General features: G+C 48.0%; 1 protein-coding gene across 1 annotated transcript in view; it reads left to right on the top strand.

Moving 5' to 3' along the window:
- MAN1C1 (mannosidase alpha class 1C member 1) overlaps nt 1–26280 on the top strand; it is a 147677-nt gene that overhangs the window by 46917 nt on the left and 74480 nt on the right. The window contains exon 2 of the mRNA XM_040229608.1: nt 14780–14876. Coding sequence (XP_040085542.1) covers nt 14780–14876 — 97 coding nt within the window. The remainder of the gene's footprint in view (nt 1–14779; nt 14877–26280) is intronic.

Here is a 26280-nt window from a genome sequence, read left to right on the forward strand (position 1 = left end):
GTGGGACTGGTAATGGAAGCAAGGTCTGATGCTATAAAGAGCAATATTGCATAGGAGACTGGGGTGTTAAGTCTATGAATCAAAGCAAATTGGAAATGGTCAAACAGGACATGGCAAGAGTGAACGTTGACATTCTAGGAACCAGTGAACTAAGATGGACTGAAATGGGTGAATTTAACTCAGATGACCATTATATCTACTACTGAGGGCAGGAATCCCTTTGAAGAAACGGAGTAGCCATCATAGTCAACAAAAGAGTCTGAAATGCAGTACTTGGATGCAATCTCAAAACTGACAGAATGATTTCTGTTCATTTCCAAGGCAAACCATTCAGTATCACAGTAATCCAAGTCTATACCCCAACCAGTAACTCTGAAGAAGCTGAAGTTGAACGGTTCTATGAAGACCTACAAGACCTTCTAGAACTAACACCCAAAAAAGATGTCCTTTTCATCATAGGGGACTGGAATGCAAAAGTAGGAAGTCAAGAAACACCTGGAGTAACAGGCAAATTTGGCCTTGGAGTACAGAATGGAGCAGGGCAAAGGCTAATAGAGTTCTGCCAAGAGAACGTACTGGTCATAGCAAACACCCTCTTCCAACAACACAAGAGAAGTCTCTACACATGGACATCACCAGATGGTCAACACTGAAATCAGATTGATTATATTCTTTGCAGCCAAAGATGGAGAAGCTCTATACAGTCAACAAAAACAAGACCAGGAGCTGACTGTGGCTCAGATCATGAACTCCTTATTGCCAAATTCAGACTGAAATTGAAGAAAGTGGGTCACCTGGAGATCTTGTTAAATGCTGGCTTTGGTTCAGCTGGTCTGGGATGGGCCCCAAGATGCTGCATTCCTAACGTGCTCCCGGGATTTGCCCCGCTGCTGGTCCCTGGACCACACTGAATAACAGAAGTGTGTCTGCCTCCAGGACTCACACTCTCAGCCACGGTGCCTTAGAACAGCTGCAGATGGTGGGAGATTTCTGAAGCTACTCAAATCTGAATCCCACCCTGGGCAGGATGTGGGAGAGCTGCCTGGACCTCAGATAGGTCAGAAGTTGTTTCACATTTTCACTTCCTCCCTTTGCCCAATAGCTCAAGCAAACCCAGAAGTAAGAGGGTTGGAGGTAGCACCTCTCCGTCTATTCCCCACCCGCCCCTCTACCCCTCAGTACAACCAGACCCCATCCTGCGTCTTCTTCTGAACCAGGGACCAGGGGTCATGTACATTCACAGATGTCTCCGCAGTTGTCAATCAGATCATTTTGTGGGGGACCCATTGATGGGGGTGGATTGAGAAATCTAATGTGGCTGGTTGTTAGTGCCAAGCTGTCAGCTGTTTCCCTGGGCCGTACTGAAAATGAAGGGGAACAAAATCGACTCAACGTTCTAATCTCTTAATCTGTGTGATCCTTAGCTCCTGGGATGATTGGAGACCAAGCCCTTTCCCATTCAGCCCCTGCAGATGGGCCAGGTGTCACTGCTGGGAGATGCCAATAAGGCTGCAAGTCACTGTGTGAGCACTTTAATGACTGGGAAAATCCATTTCCCTTCTTGGCAGCTTTGTGATGTTGCAACTGTGCCTCTGGGTCATCGCCAGCCCTGATCTGTCTGTGCGCATGCTTTATTTTACAAAGGGGAGGATGTCTCACTTGTTTCGTTGATCGCTCCTTTCTCCCTAGTTGCCGCCAAAGAACTTTCTGAGGCAGACTTTCTGTCCAGTTCTCCACTCTCCAGACAGTCTTCCGGTATTCCCATGTCTTTGTCTCCTCAAAAACATCCTTTCTGACTTGGCTCTGTCATTTGGGGGCTCCTTAGGCTGGGGAGGGTGTCTGTGCAGGGGCGGTAGCCGTGGATTCTAGTTTTCTGCAGGACAGGATTCTAGAACTCTGAGACGGAGAGAAAGAACATCTTAAGCAAAATAATAATGTCTGCCTCAAACCTGTAAATATTTTTCATTGTAAGATTTCATGTCATTGCAATTTGTTCAGGTGGACAAGAACAGCTTTTGTTTGAGAGAGAACTGAAGAGGTGTCTTAGGATTCGGCTCCAATTGCTCTGCCTCTCTCCGTCACTGGAGCTTTGTTGCCTGCCTCTGCAGAGCTCGGCAAGGGAATGCTTTGTGGTCTATTGGTAGGTGTTCTTTGAATCTATAAATCATAGGCTGCTGGAAGGGAGGGGCTTCCAGAGACCATCCGGAGCTCCTTCTGTCTCTAGCATGGACATGCGTGGATGCACACACACACGTGTGCACACACAGACACAGACACGTAGATACATAGACATACAGATGATGACTGCCTGGTGTGTACTTCCAGATCCCAGTGGGGGCAGAGGTGTTTAGTTCTCCTGTCTGTTGATTCTTACAGCCACATTTTGAGTCTGTCCCAGATTTCTCTTGCTGTAGCTCAGGCTGCCCCTGCCTCCATCAGCTGCTTCACTGTCCTGGCTCATGTTTTTGGAAACACGACCATCCCTGCACTATTAACTTACACATCTAGGCGATGAAAAGTCATTTTCCTTGTCTGGTCTCACATGGTTCTTGTAAAATGTGGCTTGGCAAATAGGTAATGTCTCTGGCATTAAATCCTATTTGACTGTGAGGTTCTGGCTCTCTGCTTCTATTTATGTTGTTTCTCTTGCTGGTTGGGCCCTTTCTGACTCCTGGCTGTAAAGGCCTTCTGCTCTGTCAAAACCCACTCCTTCCCATCCACTCCATGGCTAATCAGCCATGTGCTCCCTTTGACTTAGGAGCAGCATTGTATCATTTTTCCTTGCTTTTCATTTAACAATCTTTCATTTTCGCCTTACAAACATTTATAGATATTCATTGTAGAAAATCCAGACAATATAGATCAATACAAAGAAAAAATGACCACTAAACCACTCACTATCTGACATAACCACTGTCAACATTTTTGTGCATATCCTTCCTGTCTTTCTCCTTTAAAATACTAATAATAATCCAGTGATCTTCATGCCATATAACTTGGTGTCCTGCTTTTCCAACTAATATTATATAACAAGCATCTTTGTGTGTCCCTCTCTCTATATAGTGATATTTAGTTTATATCACTAAATATTTAGAAGCATAATTTTTTTTGGCTGTTTGGCTTGTGGGATCTTAGTTCCCCAATCAGGGATCAAACCCAGGCCCACTGCAGTGGAAGCACAGAGTCCTTAACCACTGGACCCCTAGGGAATACCCAGGAAACACAATTTTTTTCGATTTATTCTTAATTGAAGGATGCTTGCTTGACAATATTGGTTCGTTTGCTGCCATTCATCAACATGAATTAGCCATAGGTGTATATGTGTCCCCTCCCTCTTGAAACCTGCCTCCCACCGCCCATCCGTTTACACCCCTTCGGGTTGTTACAGTCCCAGTTTGGGTTCCCCGCATCATGCAGCAAACTTGCACTGGCTGGCTGTTTTACATTTGGTAGTGTATATGGCACTCTCTCCATTCATCTCACCCTCTCCTTCCTTGGAAACATGATTTTTAACACTTGTTTCATAATTTACATCTCATACTTTATCCCTTGCCTGATTATTTTTAATTGGGAACAATACCTGTCAAGCCCGCTGAACTGTCCAATCAAATTAAGGAAGTGTGCAAAGAGTTGAACAAATATGAGCAATGATCCTGAGCACTGTTAGCATTATCTTCCCGAGCAAATACTTTATGTATTCACAAAATTGTTGTATACTTTCCTATTCACGAGGGCTTCCCTGTTAGCTCAGTTGGTAAAGAATCTGCCTGCAATGCAGGAGACCCCGGTTCAATTCCTGGGTCAGGAAGATCTGCTGGAGAAGGGATAGACTACCCACTCCAGTATTCTTGGGTGTCCCTTGTGGCTCGGCTGGTAAAAAAATCCTCCTGCAATTCAGGAGACCTCAGTTTGATCTCTGGGTTGGGAAGATCCCCTAGAGAAGGGAAAGGCTACCCAGTCCAGTATTCTGGCCTGGAGAATTCCATGGACGGTATAACAGTCCATGGGGTTGCAAAGAGTTGGACACAACTGAGCGACTTTCACGTTCCTGTTCATGAAGTTTTGCCTAGTGGTGGGTAAAACAAGCTGTCTGGGTTTAATCTTTAAAAGAGAATGTGCTTATTAATAAGTTTTTATTTTTTCCTAATAATTTCTTAGAGGCTCTGTCCTAAGGAATTTACCTGAAATATAGAGAAGGGAGTATGTACAAAGATGTCCATGAAGGCGTTATTTACAATAGCCCCAAAGTAGAAAACACGGTCATGTCCAATTGTATGGGAGGAAGGTTGAGTAACTGATGCTGAACCTGCTTGCCAGACTATTATATAGCTAGCTAAAATGATTTTTACAAAGGTTTCATAATAAAATGGAAGACGTTTACGTCACCATCACGGGAAAAAGTGAAGATGAATGAAAAAGAGTGAAAAGAAAGACTACCCAATGGGAATGGTGGTTATAATGTTTAAGTGATAGGTGATTGTTTTCTTTCTCTCTGCTTTTCTGCAATGAGCTTGCAGAGCTTAGTTGCATGAAAAGATAGGTAGGTAGGTAGATAGGTAGTTAGATTGATAGCTAGATGAACCTTGTGTTTTAAACTATTGGAAAGGATGTAGGTGGAAGAAGGAGGTACAGGGCACAGAACCGAGCTCAAGTGAAAGGAGTGACCCAGTGATGTGAGAAAATGGCATGGGGTTGCTGAGCCCAAACTGACCTGGAACTTTGAGGAAAATGCTTCGCACCACAAAAGGTGCATTTTAGTTTAGCTTTGGAGCAGGAAGGATAGAGTAAGGATGGGCACCTCGTTTGAATATAGTAAGATAATGATAAAAAGAGAAACCAAAATTATGGGTTCCTCATTTGCTTCATCTTCTGACCAGCATGGGCGGGCCAGGCTTGGTCAAGGGGATGTGAAAGCCCAACAGGGCTTTTGAGGAACCGAGGGGTAAGAGGAGCCACAGGATACTGGCAACAACATTTTATCATAATTTATAGAAGTGGAGGAAAACAGAATTCTGTAATGTATATATTTGGGTGAAAATGACATCAGTTCAGTTCAGTTCAGTTGCTCAGTCGCGTCCAACTCTTTGCGACCCCATGAACCGCAGCACGCCAGGCCTCCCAGTCCATCACCAACTCCCGGAGTCTACCCAAACCCATGTCCATCAAGTCGGTAATGCCATCCAACCATCTCATCCTCTCTCGTCCCCTCTCCTCCTGCCCTCAATCTTTCCCAACATCAGGATCGTTTCAAATGAGTCAGCACTTTGCATCAGGTGGCCAAAGTATTGGAGTCTCAGCTTCAACATCAGTCCTTCCAATGAACACTCAGGACTGATCTCCTTTAGGATGGACTGGTTGGATCTCCTTGCAGTCCAAGGGACTCTCAAGAGTCTTCCCCAACACCACGGTTCAAAAGCATCAATTCTTCAGTGCTCAGCTTTCTTTATAGTCCCAACTCTCACATCCATACATGACCACTGGAAAAACCATAGCCTTGACTAGACGGACCTTTGTTGACAAAGTAATGTCTGCTTTTCAATATGCTGTCTAGGTTGGTCATAACTTTCCTTCCAAGGAGTAAGCATCTTTTAATTTCATGGCTGCAATCATCATCTGCAGTGATTTCGGAGCCCAGAAAAAAAACAGTCAGCCACTGTTTCCACTGTTTCCCCATCTATTTGCCATGAAGTGATGGGACTGGACGCCATGATCTTAGTTTTCTGAATGTTGAGCTTTAAGCCAACTTTTTCACTCTCCTCTTTCACTCTCATCAAGAAGCTTTTTAGTTCTTCTTCACTTTCTGCCATAAAGGTAGTGTCATCTGCATGTCTGAGGTTATTGATATTTCTCCCGACAATAGATTCCAGCTTGTGCTCCCTCCAGCCCAGTGTTTCTCATGATGTACTCTGCATATAAGTTAAATAAGCAGGGTGACAATATACAGCCTTGACGTACTCCTTTTCCTATTTGGAACCAGTCTGTTGTTCCATGTCCAGTTCTAACTGTTGCTTCCTGACCTGCATATAGGTTTCTCAAGAGGCAGGTCAGGTGGTCTGGTATTCCCATCTCTTTCAAAAATTTCCACAGTTTATTGTGATCCACACAGTCAAAGGCTTTGGCATAGTCAATAAAACAGAAATAGGTGTTTTTCTGGAACTCTCTTGGTTTGTCGATGATCCAACAGACGTTGGTATTTTGATCTCTGGTTCCTCTACCTTTTCTAAAACCAGCTTGAACACCTGGAAATTCATGGTTCACATATTGCTGAAGCCTGGCTTGGAGAATTTTCAGCATTACTTTACTAGCTTGTGAGATGAGTGCAATTGTGCAGTAGTTTGAGCATTCTTTGGCATTGCCTTTCTTTGGGATTGGAATGAAAACTGACCTTTTCCAGTCCTATGGCCACTGCTGAGTTTTCCATATTTGCTGGCATATTGAGTGCAGCACTTTCACAGCATCATCCTTCAGGATTTGAAATAGCTCAACTGGAATTCCATCACCTCCACTAGCTTTGTTTGTAGTGATGCTTTCTAAGGCCCACTTGACTTCACATTCCAGGATGTCTGGCTCTAGGTGAGTGATCACACCATTGTGATTATCCAGGTCGTGAAAATCCTTTTTGTACAGTTCTTCTGTGTATTCTTGCCACCTTTTCTTAATATCTTTGCTTCTGTTAGGTCCATACCATTTCTGTCATTTATCGAGCCCATCTTTGCATGAAATGTTCCCTTGGTATCTCTAATTTTCTTGAAGAGATCTCTAGTCTTCCCCATTCTATTGTTTTCCTCTATTTCTTTGCATTGATCACTGAGGAAGGCTTTCTTATCTCTCCTTGCTATTCTTTGAAAATGACATCAACATCTTGCAAAGTTCCTCAGTATTTTTCAGAAAGAACATCAGGAACCTTCCTGGTGGTCCAGTGGTTAAGACTATGTTTCCATTGCAGGGAGCATGGGTTTGATCCTCAGTCAAGGAACTAAGATCCTGCATGCCACACAGTGTGGCCAAAAGATAAAAAATAAAGTTATGGTAAAAAATTTCAGACTTTTAGAAAAGTTGCAAAAAATACTACAAAGATTCATATTTATCCTTCACCCAGATTCCTCTGAGTTCAGTTCAGTTTAATTTAGTCTCTCAGTCGTGTCCAACTCTTTGAGACCCCATGGAATGCAGCACACCAGGTTTCCCCATCCATCACCAAGTCCTGGAGCTTACTCAAACTCTTGTCCATCGAGTCAGTGATGTCATCAACCATCTCATCCTCTGTCATCCCCTTCTCCTCCTGCCCTCAATCTTTCCCAGCATCAGGGTCTTTTCCAATGAGTCAGTTCTTCGCGTCAGGTGACCAAAGTATTGGAGCTTCAGCTTCAGCATAATGTTAGTGTTTTACCCTGCTCACTTTGTGTGTACTCTCTCTCCACACACACACACACACACACACACACACACACACACACACACATGCAGGTTTCAGAACTATTTGGGAATAAGTTGCAAGCATAATGCCCCTTACTCCTAAATACTTAACTGTGTGTCTCCAAAAGGTTCACTCTACTTTTCTCCATAACTGCAGTAAAACCAGAAAATTAACATTGATACAGTACTATCTGATTGTATCATTCACATTTTGTCAATTATCTTGACAATTGTCTTTTATAGTAGCGGTGATGATAATAATAATAGTAGTTGTTATTTCTGCTCCAGCATCACATCCAAGATCATGCATTGCATTTAGTTTGTGTCACTTTACTCTCCTTTAGCTGGAACAATTCCTCAGTCTTGTCTTTTCTTTCATGACCTTGATGTTTTTGAAGAGTAAAGGCCATTTATGTTGTAGTGGTGGTGGTGGTTTAGTCACTAAGTCATGTCCAACTCTTACAACCCCATGGACTGTAGCCTGCCAGGCTCCTTCTGTCAGTGGGATTTCCCAAGCAAGAATACTGGAATGGATTGTCATTTCCTCCTCCAGGGTGTCTTCTCAGTCCAGGAATCAAACCTGCATCTGTTGCTTGGCAGACAGATTCTTTACCACTAAACCACCAGGCAGCCCTTTATGTTGTAAGTTGTCCCTCAATTTGAGTTTGTCTGATCTTTCCTCATGATTCAGTTCAGATTTGCCTTTTGGGCAAGATTACATATTAAATGGCATATTAAATGGCATGTGATATCTGTTTATCCACGTTAATAGTTTTAAAAATTATATACTAACTACAGCTTTAGTGAGTTATAATTCACATATAATAAAATCCCCCATTTTAAAGTGTAAAATCCAGTGGATTTTAGTGTATTCCCAGAGTTGTACAGTCATTGTCACACTCAATCTTAAAACATTTCATCAGCCCCCAAAGACCCCACCCCCATTACTAATCATTCTCCATGTCTTTTCCCCAGTCCCTCTAACCATTAGTCTACTTTCTGTTGGCATGAACTTGCCTATCCTGGATATTTCATATAAATAAAATCTGTCAATTATCTTGGGATTCTGTGCAGCCTTTTGTATCTGGCTTTTTCCACCCAACACAGTGTTTCCAAGGTTCATCCATGCTGGAGCAGGCATCAGCACTGCATCCCTTTTTATGGCCAAATAATATTCCATTGCATAATATCTATTTACATATTTTGTGGATTCATTCATCAGTCAAAGAGCCTCTTGATGAAGGTGAAAGAGGAGAGTGAAAAAGCTGACTTAAAACTCAGCATTCAAAAAACTAAGATCATGGGATCCAGTCCCATCAATTCATGGCAAATAGATGAAGAAACAATGGAAACAGTGACAGACTTTATTTTGGGGGGCTCCAAAATCACTGCAGATGGTGACTGCAGCCATGAAATTAAAAGATACTTGCTCCTTGGAAGAAAAGCTATGACCAACCTAGACAGCATTTTGAAAAGGAAAGACATTACTTTGCTGACAAAGGTCTATCTAGTCAAGGCTATGATTTTTCCAGTGGTCATGTATGGATGTGAGAGTTGGACCATAATGAAGGCTGGTGCCAAAGAATTGATGCTTTTGAACTGTGGTGTTGGAGAAGACTCTTGAGAGTCCATTGGACTGCAAAGAGATCAAACCAGTCAGTCCTAAAGGAAATCAGTCCTGAATATTCATTGGAAGGACTGATGCTGAAGCTGAAACTCCAATACTGGCCACCTGATGAGAAGAACTGACTCATTAGAAAAGACCCTGATGCTGGGCAAGATTGAAGGCGGGAGGATAAGGGGATGACAGAGGATGAGATGGTTGGATGGCATCACTGACTCAATGGACGTGAGTTTGAGCAAGCTCTGGGAATTGGTGATGGACAGGGAGGCCTGGCATGCTGCAGTCCATGGGTTGCCAAGAGTCAGACACAACTGAGTGACTAAACAAGAGCATATTTTGTTGATTCATTCATCAGTCAATGACATTTGGGTTGTTTGCACTTTGGGGCTATTACAGATAGTGGTGCTATGCACTTTCATGTACAACTTTCTGTGTGGACATATGTCTTTAATTTTCTAGGGTGCGTGTCAGGGTTCCCAATAGCATGGCTAGTTGCAGTGATTCACCAGGATGGCTCCGAGGACCTGGCACATAGTCCTACCCCTGGCTGATTTACTGCACTGAAAGGACACAAAGCAAAATCGGCAAAGAGGAAACGTGCATGCAGGAAGCCCAGAAGGAAACCAGGCCCAGCTTGCAAGCGTGCTCTCTGGGTGGAGCCAAACAGAACACACTTCATTTGTCCAGCACTGAATTGGGACGACTGGTGTGAGACGCTGTTCACCAGTGAAGCTCTTTAGAGACTTAATGCCCGAAGTTTTATTAGGGGCTGGTCATGGAAGAACACCCCACCTAACATGCACCAAAATTCCAGACTCCCAGGAGGAAAGCGGGTGTTCAGCATACACCATATTGTTTGTGCCACCCGGGTGCAGTAAACCACCCTTACCCATCAGAGAATGGTGAGAACACTCACTGAACTCAAGTTCCCAGACACCAGCCAAGGGCCAGATGTGCAAGCAGGGCCTTTCTAGGGATAGAAGTCTCAGGCCTGCTGTGTCAACTCTGCTCCCTGCAGGTCTGCAGCGAGGAGGGCAATTGCGAGGTCTCATGATACTCTGTGTTTACCTTTTTATGCTAAACTGTTTTCCAAAGCAATTGCAGCCATTTTCATTTCCACCAGCAATCGATGAGGGTTCCAATTTGTTCACAGCCTGGCCAACACTTGTTATTGTCCATCTTGTTGATTACAGCCATCCTAGTGGAACTGATAGGCTTTTAAGTTGGTGAGTTGCAAGCATTTAGAACCGAAAAAGGAGGACCCATAGGGGCCAAAATGGGTTCTCTAAGAGCAGATCATACCAGTCTAACTCCTGATTTCTCTTTAAAAGAAAAAAAAAAAAACCCTCTATTTTCTCTGTACTGGGACAGAGTGTTTTTTTGTGTTTCGGTCCTGTCCTTTACAATATCTTTGTACGCAAAATGGAGACATGGAGCTTGGACTGATTGTCTGGCAGATTCCTCCCGTGTTGACAGATGACACTCAGAGAGCAAGGCTGGAGTCAGGTGAAGGGCCCCTGCTGCTGTTTCCCTGATTCTCTGTTCAGCCCAGCCATTGAATATTTCTGTCCAAAACTTGGGGGAGATGCAGATGGCAGAGCCATCAAAGCAGGCAAAATACCCAAAACAGGCAGACACACACACATTGAATGATAAGATCTGGTTCCAGAAAGATCCTGACAGCACGGAATGGTATGCAGAGTCCAACGACATGCAGTTATTATGGACAAATGGCAAATCCACACCCACAAAGTCTGGTCCAGGTACATCTGGACCAGGGAGAGTTTGCACTTTGGTTTCTGCTTGTTACCAAAAACCAACCTTTACAAATGGGTGATAAAGTCTGGGCACCCTGGAAAAATGTTATGATCTGTGCCAGGGGATTCAGAGCTCTGCCATCAGGGGAACTGCTGAAAGAGCTGGTCTGTTCCGTGGCCAGTAGGCAGCCTACAGTGGCTTGAGAGTGGGCTGCTCCTGCATGAAGATCTGTGGTGGGAGCGTATGAGCTGTCTTCCACATGGCCCGCAGGGAAAAGCAGATTTGGATTGATTAAGAACTTTGTGAAATTCCGCAGTTGAATGAGCTGCCTGGTAAGATGGTGAGCACCCCATCACTCACGGTGTTCAAAGAGAGAGATTACTTAGCCTTTTATTAAGGAGTTTGCACGGGGCAAGAGGTGGCCAGGTCACCTTTCAGGCCTTAGAACTGCCTAAACTGGAAGCCAGGGACCGTCCATCTCTAAAGCCAAGCCCAGGGGTTGCCCAGGGCACACAGCACCAGTTCCAGGGTTATCCTCTGGTGTCCTCACAATCCTACTTGTCCATCAGGACATTTGGGTGCCCGTGAGGCTCCCCTTGGGGCTTCCCTGGTGGCTCATATGGTAAAGAATCCACCTGCAATGTGGGAGACCTAGGTTCGATCCCTGGGTTGGGAAGATCCCCTGGAGGAGGGCATGGCAACCCACTCCAGTATTCTTGCCTGGAGAATCCCCACGGACAGAGGAGCCTGCACGGACTGCAGTCCATGCGATCGCAGAGTCGGACACGACTGAGCGGCGAAGAGCAGCATGCACCCAGAAGCCCCCGTGAGACACTCGCCTTCTCCTGAGCGCTTGTTACTCAGAAGACACACCCCCTTTCAAATTTCCACTGAGACTTGAAAGATGAGCAGTTGGAAGTGGAGGGAGGGGACTGGGGAGCAATCGCATAATGACTGCACCCCAAACTGTGGCAAGCATAGGACAGGCCACCTGGTAGGTTAGGGCGGGTGCGGAAGAGAAGTAGAGACTGCCTGGCTGTGAGCTTTCCCGTCACCCCTGCTCATCCAGCGCCTGGGCTGGCGACCCGAGGTGCAGACACCAGGCTGAGCTTTCAAGGGTCTGTGTGCCCTTCGGCACATGTGTGTGTGACTGAGCAGCTCTGATTGCCTTCCGAATCCTGTCCCAGTGACGCAGGGATTGTGTGTGCCTTCCTTCCCCTCCGTTGATGGGGAGGGCTGTGAGAACGGGCCGTGATCCAAACATCCCCACGTCCCTGCAGTGACAGCTCCTTTGAGAACACGTGGATACCTATGGTTCTCTTAATTACTCCTGCACACCCACTTCCCTCTCTCTCTGGTAGGCGAGACTTGGGGTGGGGCTTGGTCCTCGCCCTCCCGACCTTCGCTCCTGCTACTACCATCTATGTTGAAACAGCCTCCAGCTGCTCCCCTACCCAGCCACCTCCCCCACGACTTAATTGAGGGCCTCCCCCCCAGAATAAGAGAGCCTGAGGGAGGAGGCTGGTCTCCCTTAACGCTCTTACCCAGCAATTAGTTTCCCTTATTGCCAATTCAAGATAAGTAGAAAATAACAGAGGAATGGAACCAGGACCCAGAGCCCGTGCCGAGTGCTTGGCATGACATTCACACGCGTGTCTCATGGGAAGCCACAGAGCAGGCCAAGCACGGAGGTGGGATTTGCCGGCCTGGGACTTGAGAGGGCTGCACACCACCAGCCCTGCTGACTGTGCCTCCCTGCCCACCTTCCATCTCGGAGCCTCACTTTCATCATCCCTGAAGTGGAGAGCTAATACTAGATTATGCTAGTATCATGATCTCATGGAGAGCGCAGGTCATAGCCCTGGCAGGTGTGCCCTCTGGGTCTGTGTGTTTGGGCCCCAGTGGTGAGCATGGCGATAGTTACTGTCTAGGTGTGCCTGGAAGACATGGCTTGGCACCAGGAGTGCCAGAGCATGGAGAGTGCAGGGAGCATTGTCCAGAAAGACAGAGCTGAAGCTGGAAGGTGGGCCGGGAGACCGAAGGGAAAAAGCAGAAGGGTGCCAGACTATCTGGAAGTGAGCTGAGAAGTAGAAATAAACACACACAGTAGACCAGTGGCTCTCAGGTGTGGCCCGTGGACCGTGGGGAGTCTCTTAGCCAAAAACCTCAGGTCCCCCCCGAGACCTGCTGGATCAGAAACTCAAGGATGGGGCCCAACAGCCTGTTTTAACAAGCTCCCCAGGTGACGCGGATACAGTCCAAGTCTGAGAACTAATAAGGTGGATGAGAGGAGGGGTGGGTGGATAAGGCTTGGAGAACCCAACTGGCATCTTAAAGGCTGAGCAGGAAGGAGGACTTGTGTTTACTGATCACTTGCTGTGTCGGGTCGAAAACTGGGCACTTCCAGCTACTTGCTTTCATTTAAACCTTTCAGGATTGTGGCAGAGCAGGCCTTGTTATTCCCATCTCAGAGATGAGGCAGCTGAGGCTTAGAGACTTTTAGTCACTTGCCAAAATCAAAGAGATAGTGGCAGAGAGAGAATTAGAAGCCAGGCCTCCCTGGCCCGGAAGCCTGAGTTCCTTCCACTAGCCCAGGCTGCCTCCCACCTCCCTGTCCCTCAGGAGTGCCTCCACTGCCTGGCCTGGCCCCTTCCTCATCCCTGTGGTCACCCCAGAGCCCTGCTCAGCTGTCCCCTTCCTTCAGCCTGCCGTCAAAGGCACAAGGCAGACCTGGGGAGGGGTGGGGTAGCAGGCCTGGGGACAAATTGTCACCTTGCGTCCCTCCAGCCTCCAGTGCTAAGCGCAGTTAGGGGACAGAGTTGCTTCTGTGATGCTCCCAAGGGGCTGACATAATTCACCTAATGATGGTGTTCATGGTAAAGAACCCGCCTGCTAGTGCAGGAGATGTAGGAGATGCGGATTGGATCCCTGGGTCAGGAAGATCCCCCGGAGAAAGGCATGGCACCCCACTCCAGTGTTCTTGCCTGCAAAATCCCATGGACAGAGGAGCCTGGTGGGCTCCAGTTCATAGGGTCACAAAGAGTCGGTCATAACTGAAGTGACTTAGCACAGTAAGAACTCACGCACGCACTGGGAGACAGAGCTGACAGATACTCATTGCCAAGACCTGTGCAGGGTGCTTTGGGGAAACTGAGGCAAACAAAGTATAGTTTAATGGCTTTCAAGAGTTCACGGTCCAGAGCCAGTGAAGCGAAAACTAACAGTGACCCGCTGGGGTGCTCGGAGGCCTGGGACAGCCAAGCCAAGTGTTGGAGGAGTTCAAGGAGACTCCTGCACTGACTTCAGGGAACAGACTTAAGACTTCGGGCCAGAGGGCATGCCCTCAAGTCCTGGCATTCTCACTGACTCACTGGGTAACCCCAGGCAGGTTACCTCCTGTCTTGACCTATCTCTACGGGAGTTAATCCCTCCCACAGGGCATGGTTCTATTAGATTCTAACAGACATCCTTCTGCTGCTGCTGCTGCTGCTGCTGCTAAGTTGCTTCAGTCATGTCTGACTCTGTGGCGACCCCATAGACGGCAGCCCACCAGCCTCCCCCGTCCCTGGGATTTTCTCCAGTCAAGAACACTGGAGTGGGTTGCCATTTCCTTCTCCAAGACATCCCTCGGGGAGTTTCCTTTCCTTCCCTTCAAAGGGTCACTTTAAGTCCAAGAAGGCTTCACGGAGGAGGTGTCTTTCCACGGTGGCACTCACATCCGGATGGCCAGAAGGGACTTAGTATCGTTTGTGTCATCTCTGCGGAGTCTGTGGGTAGACGGAGGATGCGTGGGGTGGTCTGAGGAGAATGGGCTTCCAGATGTGACTATGAAAATGGTGGTGAGAGGAAGTTGTCTTCCTCAGGGCGGAAGATTGTTTTCGCCGTGTGGTTTCAGATCCAGCTGCAGGAGGCGAGGCTGTGCGGCCAGCCCGTGCCACCGCGACTCTCCACGCTCAGCCTCTGCTTCTGCTCTTCTTACAGATGATGCGTTTCGCCTGGCAGAGCTACAAGCGCTACGCGATGGGGAAAAACGAGCTCCGGCCCCTCACGAGAGACGGCTACGAGGGCAACATGTTCGGTGAGCTGACCTCGGGAGAACCCCTGCCCCTGGGGGCCGAGCAGTAGCCCTGCTCCGGGACAGTTTTATTGTTGGCTTTTTTGCCTCCTGAGTGGTGTCCCTCTTTCTCCAGACCTGGAGGCTCCTAAGTGTGAGTTCCCTTCGGGGTTGTCTAGGTTGCTGAGCCTTCTAGGTTTGAGGGAAACCCACATGCTTCTCCCTCACCTCACACTCTTCTTTCTATGCACCTGTTGTTAATTTTCAGAGCAGACAGACTTGGAAATATGAGTGGGGACAGTGAGTGATGGACACGTGTTTCCACAGAGAAGGCAGGCAGATCTGAAGGATACAGGATGGGGTTTAAATCCGCTCCTTCAAGAGGCTGTAAAATGACCTGGGATGTTTGCCTAGAGAAACCAGACACGCTTCTGATAAACTGGGCACGCACACTGCTTTGGGGGTCTTGGGAGCGTGTCTGTCGCCGGCTGGCTTGGTGAACACACAGTCACGTTAGGGAGCCCCACGGGTGCTGCTGCATGTTGGCAGCTTGACTTTGACCTGCAGCCTCATTGCCCGACCTCTCTGCCCTTTGCCGCCACGATATCCTCCTCACCCAGAGCCTCGAAAGCCCCTCTCAGCTGGAGAGTCTGCAGAGTGCCTCATTGCCGGCACGGCTTCAGGTTCCAAATGTAATTCCTGGACAAACTGCCAGCTCCCTTCTCTGCAGGCCTTTCACGTGAGAAGATGCTGGAGGCACCGGGCTTTCTTCTTCCCTGAGAGACAGGAGCTATTTGGGCAGAGCGGGGCTGGAGACAGAAACTCCTCACCTGTATTTCCCACTCCTCAGAAGCACAGACTCCTGACACTGAGAACCAAAGACCTAAGTCAGATGAAATTCTGCAGAAAATTTTCAAAAGCAGGTTTACAAAGAAAAGCCTCCCATGCGTATTTGTGTTATGTGCAAAGAGACCCAGGATCTACACCAGGCAGCATCCTGACCCTTCAGGCTGTTCAGACAGTTCACGTCCCTTGAGTAGGAGGGTGTGATTTGGGTGAATCTTGCTTTTTTCCCCTAATTATGATAGGCATGTAGGGGATAAGAGAAAGTATCAAAAGTGTAACGCTGGCAAAAAATAACTCATTCTGCCACATAGATGCAGCCTCTGCGGACATCTTGGCTTTGTTGTTGTTCAGTTGCTCAGTCGTGTCTGACTCTTTGCGACCCCGTGGACTGCAGCACACCAGGCCTCCCTGTCACCAACTCCCAGAGCTTGCGCAAACTCATGTCCATCGAGTCAGTGATGCCATCCAACCACCTCATCCTCTGTCATCCCCTTCTCCTCCTGCCTTCAGTCTTTCCCAGCATCAGGGTCTTTTCTAATGAGTCAGCTCTTCACATCAGGTGGCCAAAGCATTAGAGCTTCAGCTTCAGCATAAGTCCTTCCAATGAATATTCAGGATTGAATTCCTTTAGGATTGACTGGTTTGATCTCCTTGTAGTCCAAGGGACTCTCAAGAGTCTTCTCCAACACCACAGTTCAAAAGCATCAATTCTTTGGCACTCAGCCTTCTTTATGGTCCAACTCTCACATCCATTCATGACTCCTGGAAAAACCATAGCTTTGACTAAACGGACCTCTGTCAGCAAAGTAATGTCTCTGCTTTTTAACATGCTGTGGCTTCTTTCCTTTCAATCTTTTCTTCAGTATTCTCTTCCCTATTCTCTATATAATATTATGTTCCTTCTTTTTTTAACTTAATGTTATATCGTGTTTCCTTAACTCATGTAAAATTTTTCATAAAGAATATTTTTAATGGGGAGACTTCTCTGGTGGTCCAGTGGTTAAGACTCTGCCATGGCAGGGGGCACAGGTTCGATCTCTGGTCAGGCAACTAAGATATCCTTCATGCCATGTGGTATGGCCAAAAAAAAAAAAAAAGAATATTTTTATTGAATACAGTTATTGCATTGACGTGCCATAATTCATTTAACCATTCCACTGATGTTGGACAAATGTTCTTTCCAATTTTTCACCAGTAGAAATAGCACATTGTTACCATCTTTGTGGACAAAATGTTGTCTTAGAACAGGTTTGGAGAGAGGACTCCTGAGTTGGAAGGAGGAAGGCAGATGTTTCTTTAACCTCAAATATGAAATGTGTGCACTCCAGTTTTGGAGGCTCACTGCCTTCCTGCCCAGATCATGGACCTTCCTCAATACCCACATCAGCCCTGGCGAAAGATGGCCAGTGTGGCTCTCATCAGAGTTGTTAGAGCTTTAGTTACCAGTGTCATCGAGGGAGGTAATCCTTTCCTCTCTGCACGGGGTGCAAATATTCAGGAAATTGGTGGAGGTGGAGGGGAGGCTGTTGATTTCTGAAACTGCAGCACATGGGCTTAGCTACTGCTGTGACCACTCATGGGGACAGAGGGAGCACCCAATGGGGACCATACTGGGAGGAACTGGGCTGAACCAAGTCCCATTTTATGAAATTCCTCAGGGCCTGTGATGTACATCTCAACCCTCCAACCCCTTTCCCATCACGGAGCCTGAGGGAGAGAGGGCAGCCTGGAACGATGCATAGAAACCTGGATCTTGAACCAGGAGACCTGGGTGCAAGTCCTCACTCTGCCCTGAGCTATCTGTGTGTCCAAGTCCAAGTCACTTGACCTCTCTGGGCTCCTGTTCATTCATCTTTCACACTCGAGTTGCTATGAGAGGGTGCAGGAACACCCTGAACAAAGGGCCAGGTATATAGGAGTGATTTAAGATCTCCACTGTAATACATGTGGTTGGCAGTTGCCTAGGTGAGCCCACGGGGGTGCTGAGGCCCCCTATCTCCCATGAGCAGCCTTGGCAAGGCCCTGGGCGCCCCAGCGCCCCATGCCCGCAGCAGTCCTGGCATGAAGCAAGGCCTGCCTTCTGCAGCCAGCAGTTGAGCCGCATTGGGCGGCTATCTCCTGGGAAAAGAGGACATGCAGGGCCCCAGGCACTGGGCAAGGAGAAACTAGCCTTAGTTTCTTGTGCTTTCACTCAGCAGCTGCTTGTTTAGCGCCACGTCTGGCGCTAACTGCTGGGGACGCAGGGATAAATGGTACAGCGATAACTCCACCATCTCTGCCAAGATGTACACTGGGAACCCTTCCTTGGGGCCTCTCTGAGGTCATCTAGGTGCTCTCAGAATGAGGAACAACTAGAGGGGATCAACAGTCCTTCTCTGGCTTGTGGTTCTGGGCCCCTGGAGCCCAGCAAGTTCAGATTGACTTCACTACTTCCTATCTGAGTCACCCTGGGCAAGGCATTTCTCCCTGAGCCTGAGTTTCCTGTAAAGTGGAACTAATAAAAACATTATCCCAGGGGCTTCCCCAGTGGTCCAGTGGTTAAGAATCTTCCTGCCGATGTAGGGGACATGGGTTCGATCCCTGGTCTGAGAAAATCCCACACGCCACAGAGCAACTAAGCCAACGTGCCTACTGAGGCCACACTGTAGAGCCCGTGAGCCCCAGGTACTGAAGCCCACACACCTAAGCCTGTGTGCAGCAATGAAGACCCAGCACAACCCCCCCACCCCCAAAAAAGTAAATAAATACATCTTTGGAAAAAAAAAGGAAAACATTACCGCAGCCCAGCCCAGGGCTTTGCAACAGAACTGTCTTAATAGGTGGTAGTTATGCTTATCATTGCCGCAAATGGATCTGATGGTACAGAGGCTTATGGGAGCACCCCCGGAGGAGGAGGGTTTTGGGGCATTTGAGGAGCCTGGAGGAGGTTCTAGTTTGGGTTGGACCTGCGAGGGACTTGGAAGCCAGACTATTCTAGAAGGTGGGAGATGAACTGGCCTGAATTAAGCTGCTTGTCACACCACTGCTGCTTTTGCTGGGCTCATACGGGCTTATGGGTGGCATCGTTCCTGGGCTCTGGCAGCCTCTGTCATCAGTCACCTCACTGGAAGCTGAGCCCTGCAGGGCATGGTCAGCTGTCAGCCGTCCCCACCCTGCTCTGCCCAGCTGGGTGGATGTCCGGGGTCCCTGAGCTGCGTGCTGGTGCCTATCGGTCTGGCGTGAGCTCTGACATCCTCCTCCCCAGGCCTGCAGGACCAGGAGAGTTGCATACGGGGAGGAGTGACGGGTTCACGCCAGTGCCTGGCTCTGCAGGATTTACAGGGGCTGCAGCCAGGACATCGGACGCGAAGCCTGGGCTCCACACGGGGCGCTTCACCTAACTATATCTCTCCTCCCTGCCGCCCATGTGTCCCTTCCTGAATCTGTTCTCACTTGGAGAGTCAGACCTCTGGGTGAGGCACCTCTCAAGCTAGCTTTTGTGTCCTGAACAATTGAGTGTTAAAGTGGCTTTCAATTCACCGCAGTCCTGCTCTGCAGATCCTGCCAGAAAATGCCCTCAAGACCACTAGCTGCCAGCAGGGAGGACACGGCCTGTTCCTCACGGGCACAAGCGACACGCTGTAGCAATGCTGTCATCCCTGTGAAGTCACAGAGGTGAGCCCGCCACTTGCAGAACATATTCGAGGAGGGGAGTGTAGGGGAATCTGCCATAAAGCCGCTGCTGGGGATGCTATAAAGTGTAGCAGCTTGCTCAGTACTCAGAGGCCCAGCCTCCTTACCTGTAAAAGGGGCTGCTGCTAGATCCTGGGGCAATATTAAAGAAGTCAGCTGAAGAGCACGGACTCTAAGACCAGACGGCTTGGGCTTGCTTGCTACCCTGCCACTTCTCAGCTGTGTGACCTTAGGTGAGTTTCTTAACCTTTCTGGGCCTCAGTTTCCAGCTATGAAGTGGGGACAGTCATGTCGACTCATAGGATTGTTTTGAGAACTGAATGAGTTAATACGTGAGAAGTGCTTGTATCCACACCTGGCACATAGAAAGCATCCTTCAGTTCAGCTGCTATGAGGATGATGTAAGACCTGTAGGACAGTGTGCGCTTCTCCCGCTTTGACTGGGCTGTGACCAAGTGTCTTGGGCTCAGGGACCCACATGAGGACTCCAGGGCTTTCCCAGCCCTGATCCCTCCTGCCCTGTTCCCTGCAGCCCTCAAGTGCCCATGGCAGATCATGAGTGGGCCTGCCACTGGTAGGCAGTGTACCTCTCATCCTTTCATTTAAGCAGCTTACAGTGGAATTTTTAACAGGGAAAAGTCAAGAGAAGGTTAGGGTTCAAGGCTGTGGAATAAATTGGCCTCCTGCCAGCAGAAGGGCTTCCAAGAGAGAAACGAGACCTCGCACTCAGTGCCAGCTGCCAGCCTTGAAGCACTTAGCATTAATCCTCCCAAGAAGAGCCATCGTAAAACCTTCATTCTCCCTCAGCAGTGGGGGAAATCAGTACTGGATACAGAGTCTGGGGAGGTCCCCACCAGAGAGGCCCTTTGATGACAAGTCCAACTCCTTCATCTTAGACGTGGGGAAACCAAGCCCCGAGCAGGGAAGGCACTTGCCCAGGGTGACACAGCATGCTAATTGTAGGCCTGGAATTTGAACTCTGGAGGCCGAAGTCCCAGCCCTGTGCTCTTTGCACCACCCACTCTGAGGTTAGCCCAGTTGACAAAGCAAGGCTGTGGTCCTGGGCAGATCACCACCAGGAGCTGGACTTTCTCAGAACTCTAGCAAGAGTAAATTGTCTTTTAGGAGGTGTATGATTTAGGGGCCAAGAGCCCACCTGCTTCCTGTACATGTATTACACCTGGCACCGTAGCTGCTTTCTCTCATGTCCTCCACACAGCTCTGCTACGATATGAATTATCCACTTATCCCCATTTCACAGATGAGGAAACTGAGGCCTGAAAAGTTTTAGGACTTGCTTAGTCATACAGTAATCAAGCAGAGACTTGATCACAGCTCCATCAGATTCCAAAGCCCAGTCCACAAACCACTAACACTACCGTGTCTCCCAGTGACCACATGAGCATCTGTAGAGAAGGGAGCAGAGCCAGGGGATGGTCTCCGGGTGGGTGGTATTGCTTCTTCTACTCCACTGCCCTCAGGGAAGCTCAGAAGGACCTGTATTTCAGGTCAGGGTCTGCAGCCACCCATCCAAAGGCATCATGACATTAGACATCAGTTGACCATACAGGGCCTGGGAGAAACATTAAGATTTCCCTCTTTTCTGCCACCACACCATTGGCTGTCAGCATGATGGATTTGATGAACCATGGATTTGAGAACCAGGCCAGCCTGAGTTTGAATCCCAGATCTGCCACTTACTAGTCATGTGACCTTGGGCCAGATTCTTAAACTCTCTGCACCTCAGTTTCTCCGTCTGTACCATGAGGATAATACCTGCTTCCCCCAGCAGTGGCGAGGATTAGGTAAAAGCTGATGTGTGGAAAACCTGCCCATATGCTTAAATATACTTGCCCATATGCACCATTAACAGTAAGCTACTGCTGTTATTATTGTGTCTATTGTAAAATAATTGTGAGAATAATTACATCCCAAGGAAAACAGCAGTGCCTGGCACACAGTAGGCTCTCGATAAATATTGTTGAATGAATGAATTGCTCCCTGCAGTCTCTGCCTGCCCTGTTTTCCCTGAAGCCCTTCTTCCTGGCCCTGCTGTGCTCGCATCTTCTGCAGCTGCCTTGACCTCCTCTGCAGCTGCCTTGACCTCCCCCATCACAAAGTGCAATAGGAGTCAGCAGGCTGACCCTGAAAGAGCAGCAGTCCTGCTTAGTCAGCGGCTCTGATCTCGGGCATCTTCTCTTTGGAGGATAGAGGTGCTTGTGTGGCCAGAATCTCTGAGCCGTCCCCGGGTGACCGTGAGAGTCCCGGATTGGATTTTGCCTCCACCTGCTGAATCCCTGATAGAACTGCCCAACCAGATCCCCATTTCGAGGGATGATTTATGGCCTTGGGTGAGTCAAGAGCTAAAATGAACACAGCACAATTTTCAGATCACAGCCCGGGAATGTTTGGCCTTGGCAGAGAGGGGGAAAAAATCATCTTTGCCTTGTAAATGGAGCAAATATGATGTTGAAGAGGGAATCAGTCCAGGCCCCAAGATGTCATTTTTACAATAGTGCTGTGGCGTATGACTTAGCAGTGCCTTCCACAAAAGGTTCACAGTCTTACACACACACACACACACACTGCAGCATGGCTGCCAGGGGAACTGCACGCTTTGCAGACTGTTTGGGGAAATCAGTCATTTCCCCATTTTCCATGGATCTCCGCATTGTTTCCATGGGTCTCTGAGTCTGTTTCTGGGTGGCAGCGGTTTTGACTTTGGAGATGTGCCCAGGCTTAAATCCCTGGTTCAGATTTACCTGCTGATTTAAGGTGGACAAGAGACAGAGTTCTCTGAACCTCAGTTTACTCACCTGTAAAAAGGGGCCAGCAGGCCTTGGTCCTCCCAGTACAGAGCCTGCACTTAGTAACTCCTCATGAAACAGTAGATTTTTTTCCCCCAAGTGCAGACACACCCTTCCCAGCCCTTTTCCTGTCTCCTGTCTTATCAAGTACCAGGGCACTTGGACTTATCTGGTTGAAAATGCCATATCCGCTCTTATAAGTTTTGTTTTTCAGAGGTCTGGGTTTTGTTTTGTTTTGTTTTTCTGAAAAACAAAACAAAACACCACGTGTCCTTAGTTCTTGGAAAATGGATGTCAGGCCATGCCACTCGCTGATTTTGGCCGGCCGTGGTGCACATTCCTGACCCAAGCTTGGAGTTTGTTTTGGAGAAAGAGCTGTCATCAGCCTCAGCGGAGGTGATGATGTCGCAATTCCTTGGGTAGACTGGGTCAGGCTTCAGGGCAGCGAACAGACCTTCCCGGTAGTCACGTGTCTGAGGAGCCCAGGCTGCTCCATCCGGAAGCCAGAGGATGTCAAAGCTCAGAGGAAATGGATTAGAAGCAGTGGTCACTGGCAAACGGCCTTTAGTGCAAGGAGGGAAATAGGATGAAAGTGTGTACCCCACGCATGTGAAGGACAGATAGGACTGGCAACTGCCGGTCAGGTTCTGCCCCCCGTGGTGGCCTCCCTGTGGCCTCGAATGACAGAGCCACAGTTCCCTGGTCACTTTCTAAAGACCAGAATGTCCACCTGGGTGGTTAGCAAAGCAACAGGCTTCCCTCTGTATCAGCCCGCTAGACTTTCAGGCTCTTGGGCAGCTGACCATTCAGAGCCCACTGCTCTGCACCCTCCTCCCCACAAAGATTTTGTTTTTTTCCCCCAAGCAGTTTCTAATTAAGATGCATCTTGGCTGTTTTCTTTTTCTTTTCATTTGAAAGGCTTCCCACCAGCACAGAGCATAATTTATTTCTTTAGAAAATATAGCAGCAGGTTGTTGTAAAAAGAAAACTCAAGGCTCAGAGCTTTAGGTCCCCGTCCCAGCCCTGGCGCCAGCAGCCAAGTGAGCCGGCGACCTCCTCTGGGCCCGGTCTCTGCTTTAGGACAAAGAGGTTTGCACCCTGGGCTCTCAGTGTCCTTTCTATGACTCTTGGTTGGTTACTAGGCTGATTGCCTTTTTTTTTTTTTTGCCTCGGAGAAGCTATTTGGGATATACCGATTCTCTTGAAATCTGAAATTTTAGTGGCAAGTCTTGCTCCTGTTGGGGAGGAGTGAGTCAGGGTATCTATTCCCAGAGGAAGTTACTGGCGATGCATAAGATGATTCATATTGAAACTGACATTCCCTCCTGGGGTGACGTGTTCCTGCCCAATTTCCAAAGACCTTCCCTTCCTTGGAAACAAGGCAGAGCCCACAGCAGACAGCCAGCCTTCTTCTCTTTGCACCACACTGGTGGCGAGCACTTGCCAAATTTCCCAGCAAACTCCGTGACAAATAGGTATGTGAATTCACAGAATCTCAGACTGTCCGTGCCAGCTGGAGTCTTTGAAACCATCTGGTCCAGTGTCTAAAGATGGGGAAAGAGCCATAGGGGGACAGGGACTCTCGGGAAGGCCTGACAGCCAGGACTTGAACCCTGGTCCTGTGACTTGAGCCATTATCTTTTTAATTAAATACTTTTAAAAAATTGAGATGTAACTTGTAACCTAGAATAAAATGCCCAAATCTTAAGTGCGCAGTCCAGTGAGTTTTACTAGTAGATACACCCCTATAACCACCCCCACAGATCAAGACAGAGAGCATTTCTGTTATCCCTAGAATGTTCCCCCAGATACTTCCTGGTCCACGGTCCCCAAGGGCCACCACTAGTCTGAATTCTATCACCTTAGATTTGTTTTGTCTGCTTTAAAATTTCCTATCATGGACTTCCCTGCTGGTCCAGTGGAAGTGGAGTCCAGGCTCCATGCTTCCAATGCAGGCGGGGCAGGTTCCATCCCTGGTCAGGGAACTAAGATCCCACATACCTCAAGGTGCAGCCAAAAAAAAATATGTTCATATCACACTTTATGTTCGTCTATGGTTTACTTTCTTTCACTCATAATTGTATCATGAAGGGTTCATTCTTTTTCAAGTTTACCCATTCTGCTGTTCCTGGACATCTTTGTTCCCAGGATTTGGTAATTACGAGAAAACTGCTATAAACACTTTTTGTTTATTTGTTTGTTGAAAATTTAGTGATTGATTATATTTGCAATTATCACTACAATTAGTTTTAAAACATTTTCACTATTCCACAAGGAAACTCTGCACCCTTTAGCTGTCACTCACCATTTCTTGCCAACCCTCTCTCCCCAACAGCCCTAAGCCACCACTAATCTGCTTTCTATCCCTTTATAGATTAGTCTATTCTTTTTTTATTGTTTAATATTTATTTATTCATTTGGCTGCACTGGTCTTAGTTGCAGCCTTCAGGATCTTTAGTTGCAGCATGCGAACTGTTAGTTGTGGTATGTGGGATCTAGTTCCCTGACCAGGTATTGAACCTGGGCCCCTTGAATTTAGACCATGGAGTCTTAGCCACTGGACCACCAGGGAAGTCCCCAGATTTGTCTATTTTGAACACTTCCTATAAAAGGAACCATACAAAACTGGCCTTTTGTGAATGGCTTCTTTCACTAAGCATGTTTCAAGGTTCATCCACACAGTAGCAGATATCAGTACTTTATCTCTTCTTATTGGCAAGTAATATTCCACTGTATGGGCATGCCACATTTGATTTATCCGTTTAGCTATCAGGGGATGTTTGGATTGTGTCTGCTTTTCTTTGGCTGTTATGAATGATGCTGCTATGAACATTCATGTATAAGTTTTCGTGTATGAAATATTGGTTTTTATTTCTTTTGATATATGCTCAGGAATGGAATTGCTGAGTCATATGGTAACTGTATGTGCAAATTTTTGAGGAACTGCTACTGTTTGCCACAGTGGCTGCCCCGTTTACATTGCTATGAAGAGGATTTGAAGTTAGTGAACACTTTGATAGGTGCTTTTGGTGGAAACAAGCAGTCCTCTATGTTGAGATCTACCCAGGGTTTGAATTGCTGGGTCCTTCTGTGTTCATACGTTGAGCTTTAGTTGAACGCTGCCAGCTTTCCAGAGAGGATAAGCCAGCAGTCCACCAGCTGTGTGTGAGGTTCTGGTTCTACGATCCTCACTAGTGCTTGCTGCCCTCAGTGTGCTCAGTATTAGCCTCCTGCTGAATGCTGCCTCCCTCCGAATCAAGATCCCACCACACCCCATGTTCAAAGCCTCAGCTTCCTGGGCCTGTGCTCCCCAAAGCAGAGCCGCCCTGTGCTGCTGGCTCAGCCCTGGTCTGGAGCTGGCCCCTGCCGCTCCTGCCTGGACTTACTGGCAGATCGAGGCTCTCGGGCCAGCTTGCCTCAAGTGCCTCCTTGCAGTGCACCAAACGGTCAGCAGTGGCTTCCTTCACTTCCTGCTCCCACACTGTCTCCCCAGCACCATGGGTGGCCTCTCTACTTCCCAGCCCACTTCGCTATGACACACGAGCCAAGATGGTACGAACTGAAACTTCTCTAGTTCAGTTACTGGGCTAGGAAAGGGGTCTTAATAGAGAAAATGCCGACTTTGGAGTCAGGAGACTTGAGTTGTCCAAACCCCAGCTCTTCCACTCACTCACTGGGTAAGTGGAACGTTTCCTTTCTGAACTCAGTTTTCTGTTCTGTGGAATGGGGATGATGACACCTTCCTGGATCACAGAAGACCATTTCTTTATCTGCCAGTGATCATTCTGTGCCTGCTGTGTGCCACTAGACCCTGCTCTAGACACAGGCAAGTACCAGGGAGCAAGATGGATGCCCACCTGGATGTCCCAGGCTAGCGGGGAGACATATGCAGGAACTTGTAGTTTCAGTTAAGGCAATATGAGCGCTGTGAGGTACAAGCTCATACCAAGGGCTCCTTAACTGATCCTTGGAGGTATGGGCTTGAGAAGGATTTCCTGAGTGGGGAGGGGACGAGCCCTCTGCTGAGGCCTGAAACATGAAAGGAGCATAAGAGCGGGATCATGGGAACAGAAACACATGTGCAAAGACCTCAAAGGGGAGGT

This window comes from Oryx dammah, unplaced genomic scaffold, assembly GCF_014754425.2.
Source record: "Oryx dammah isolate SB20612 unplaced genomic scaffold, SCBI_Odam_1.1 HiC_scaffold_27, whole genome shotgun sequence".
NCBI classification, from domain to species: Eukaryota; Metazoa; Chordata; class Mammalia; order Artiodactyla; family Bovidae; genus Oryx; species Oryx dammah.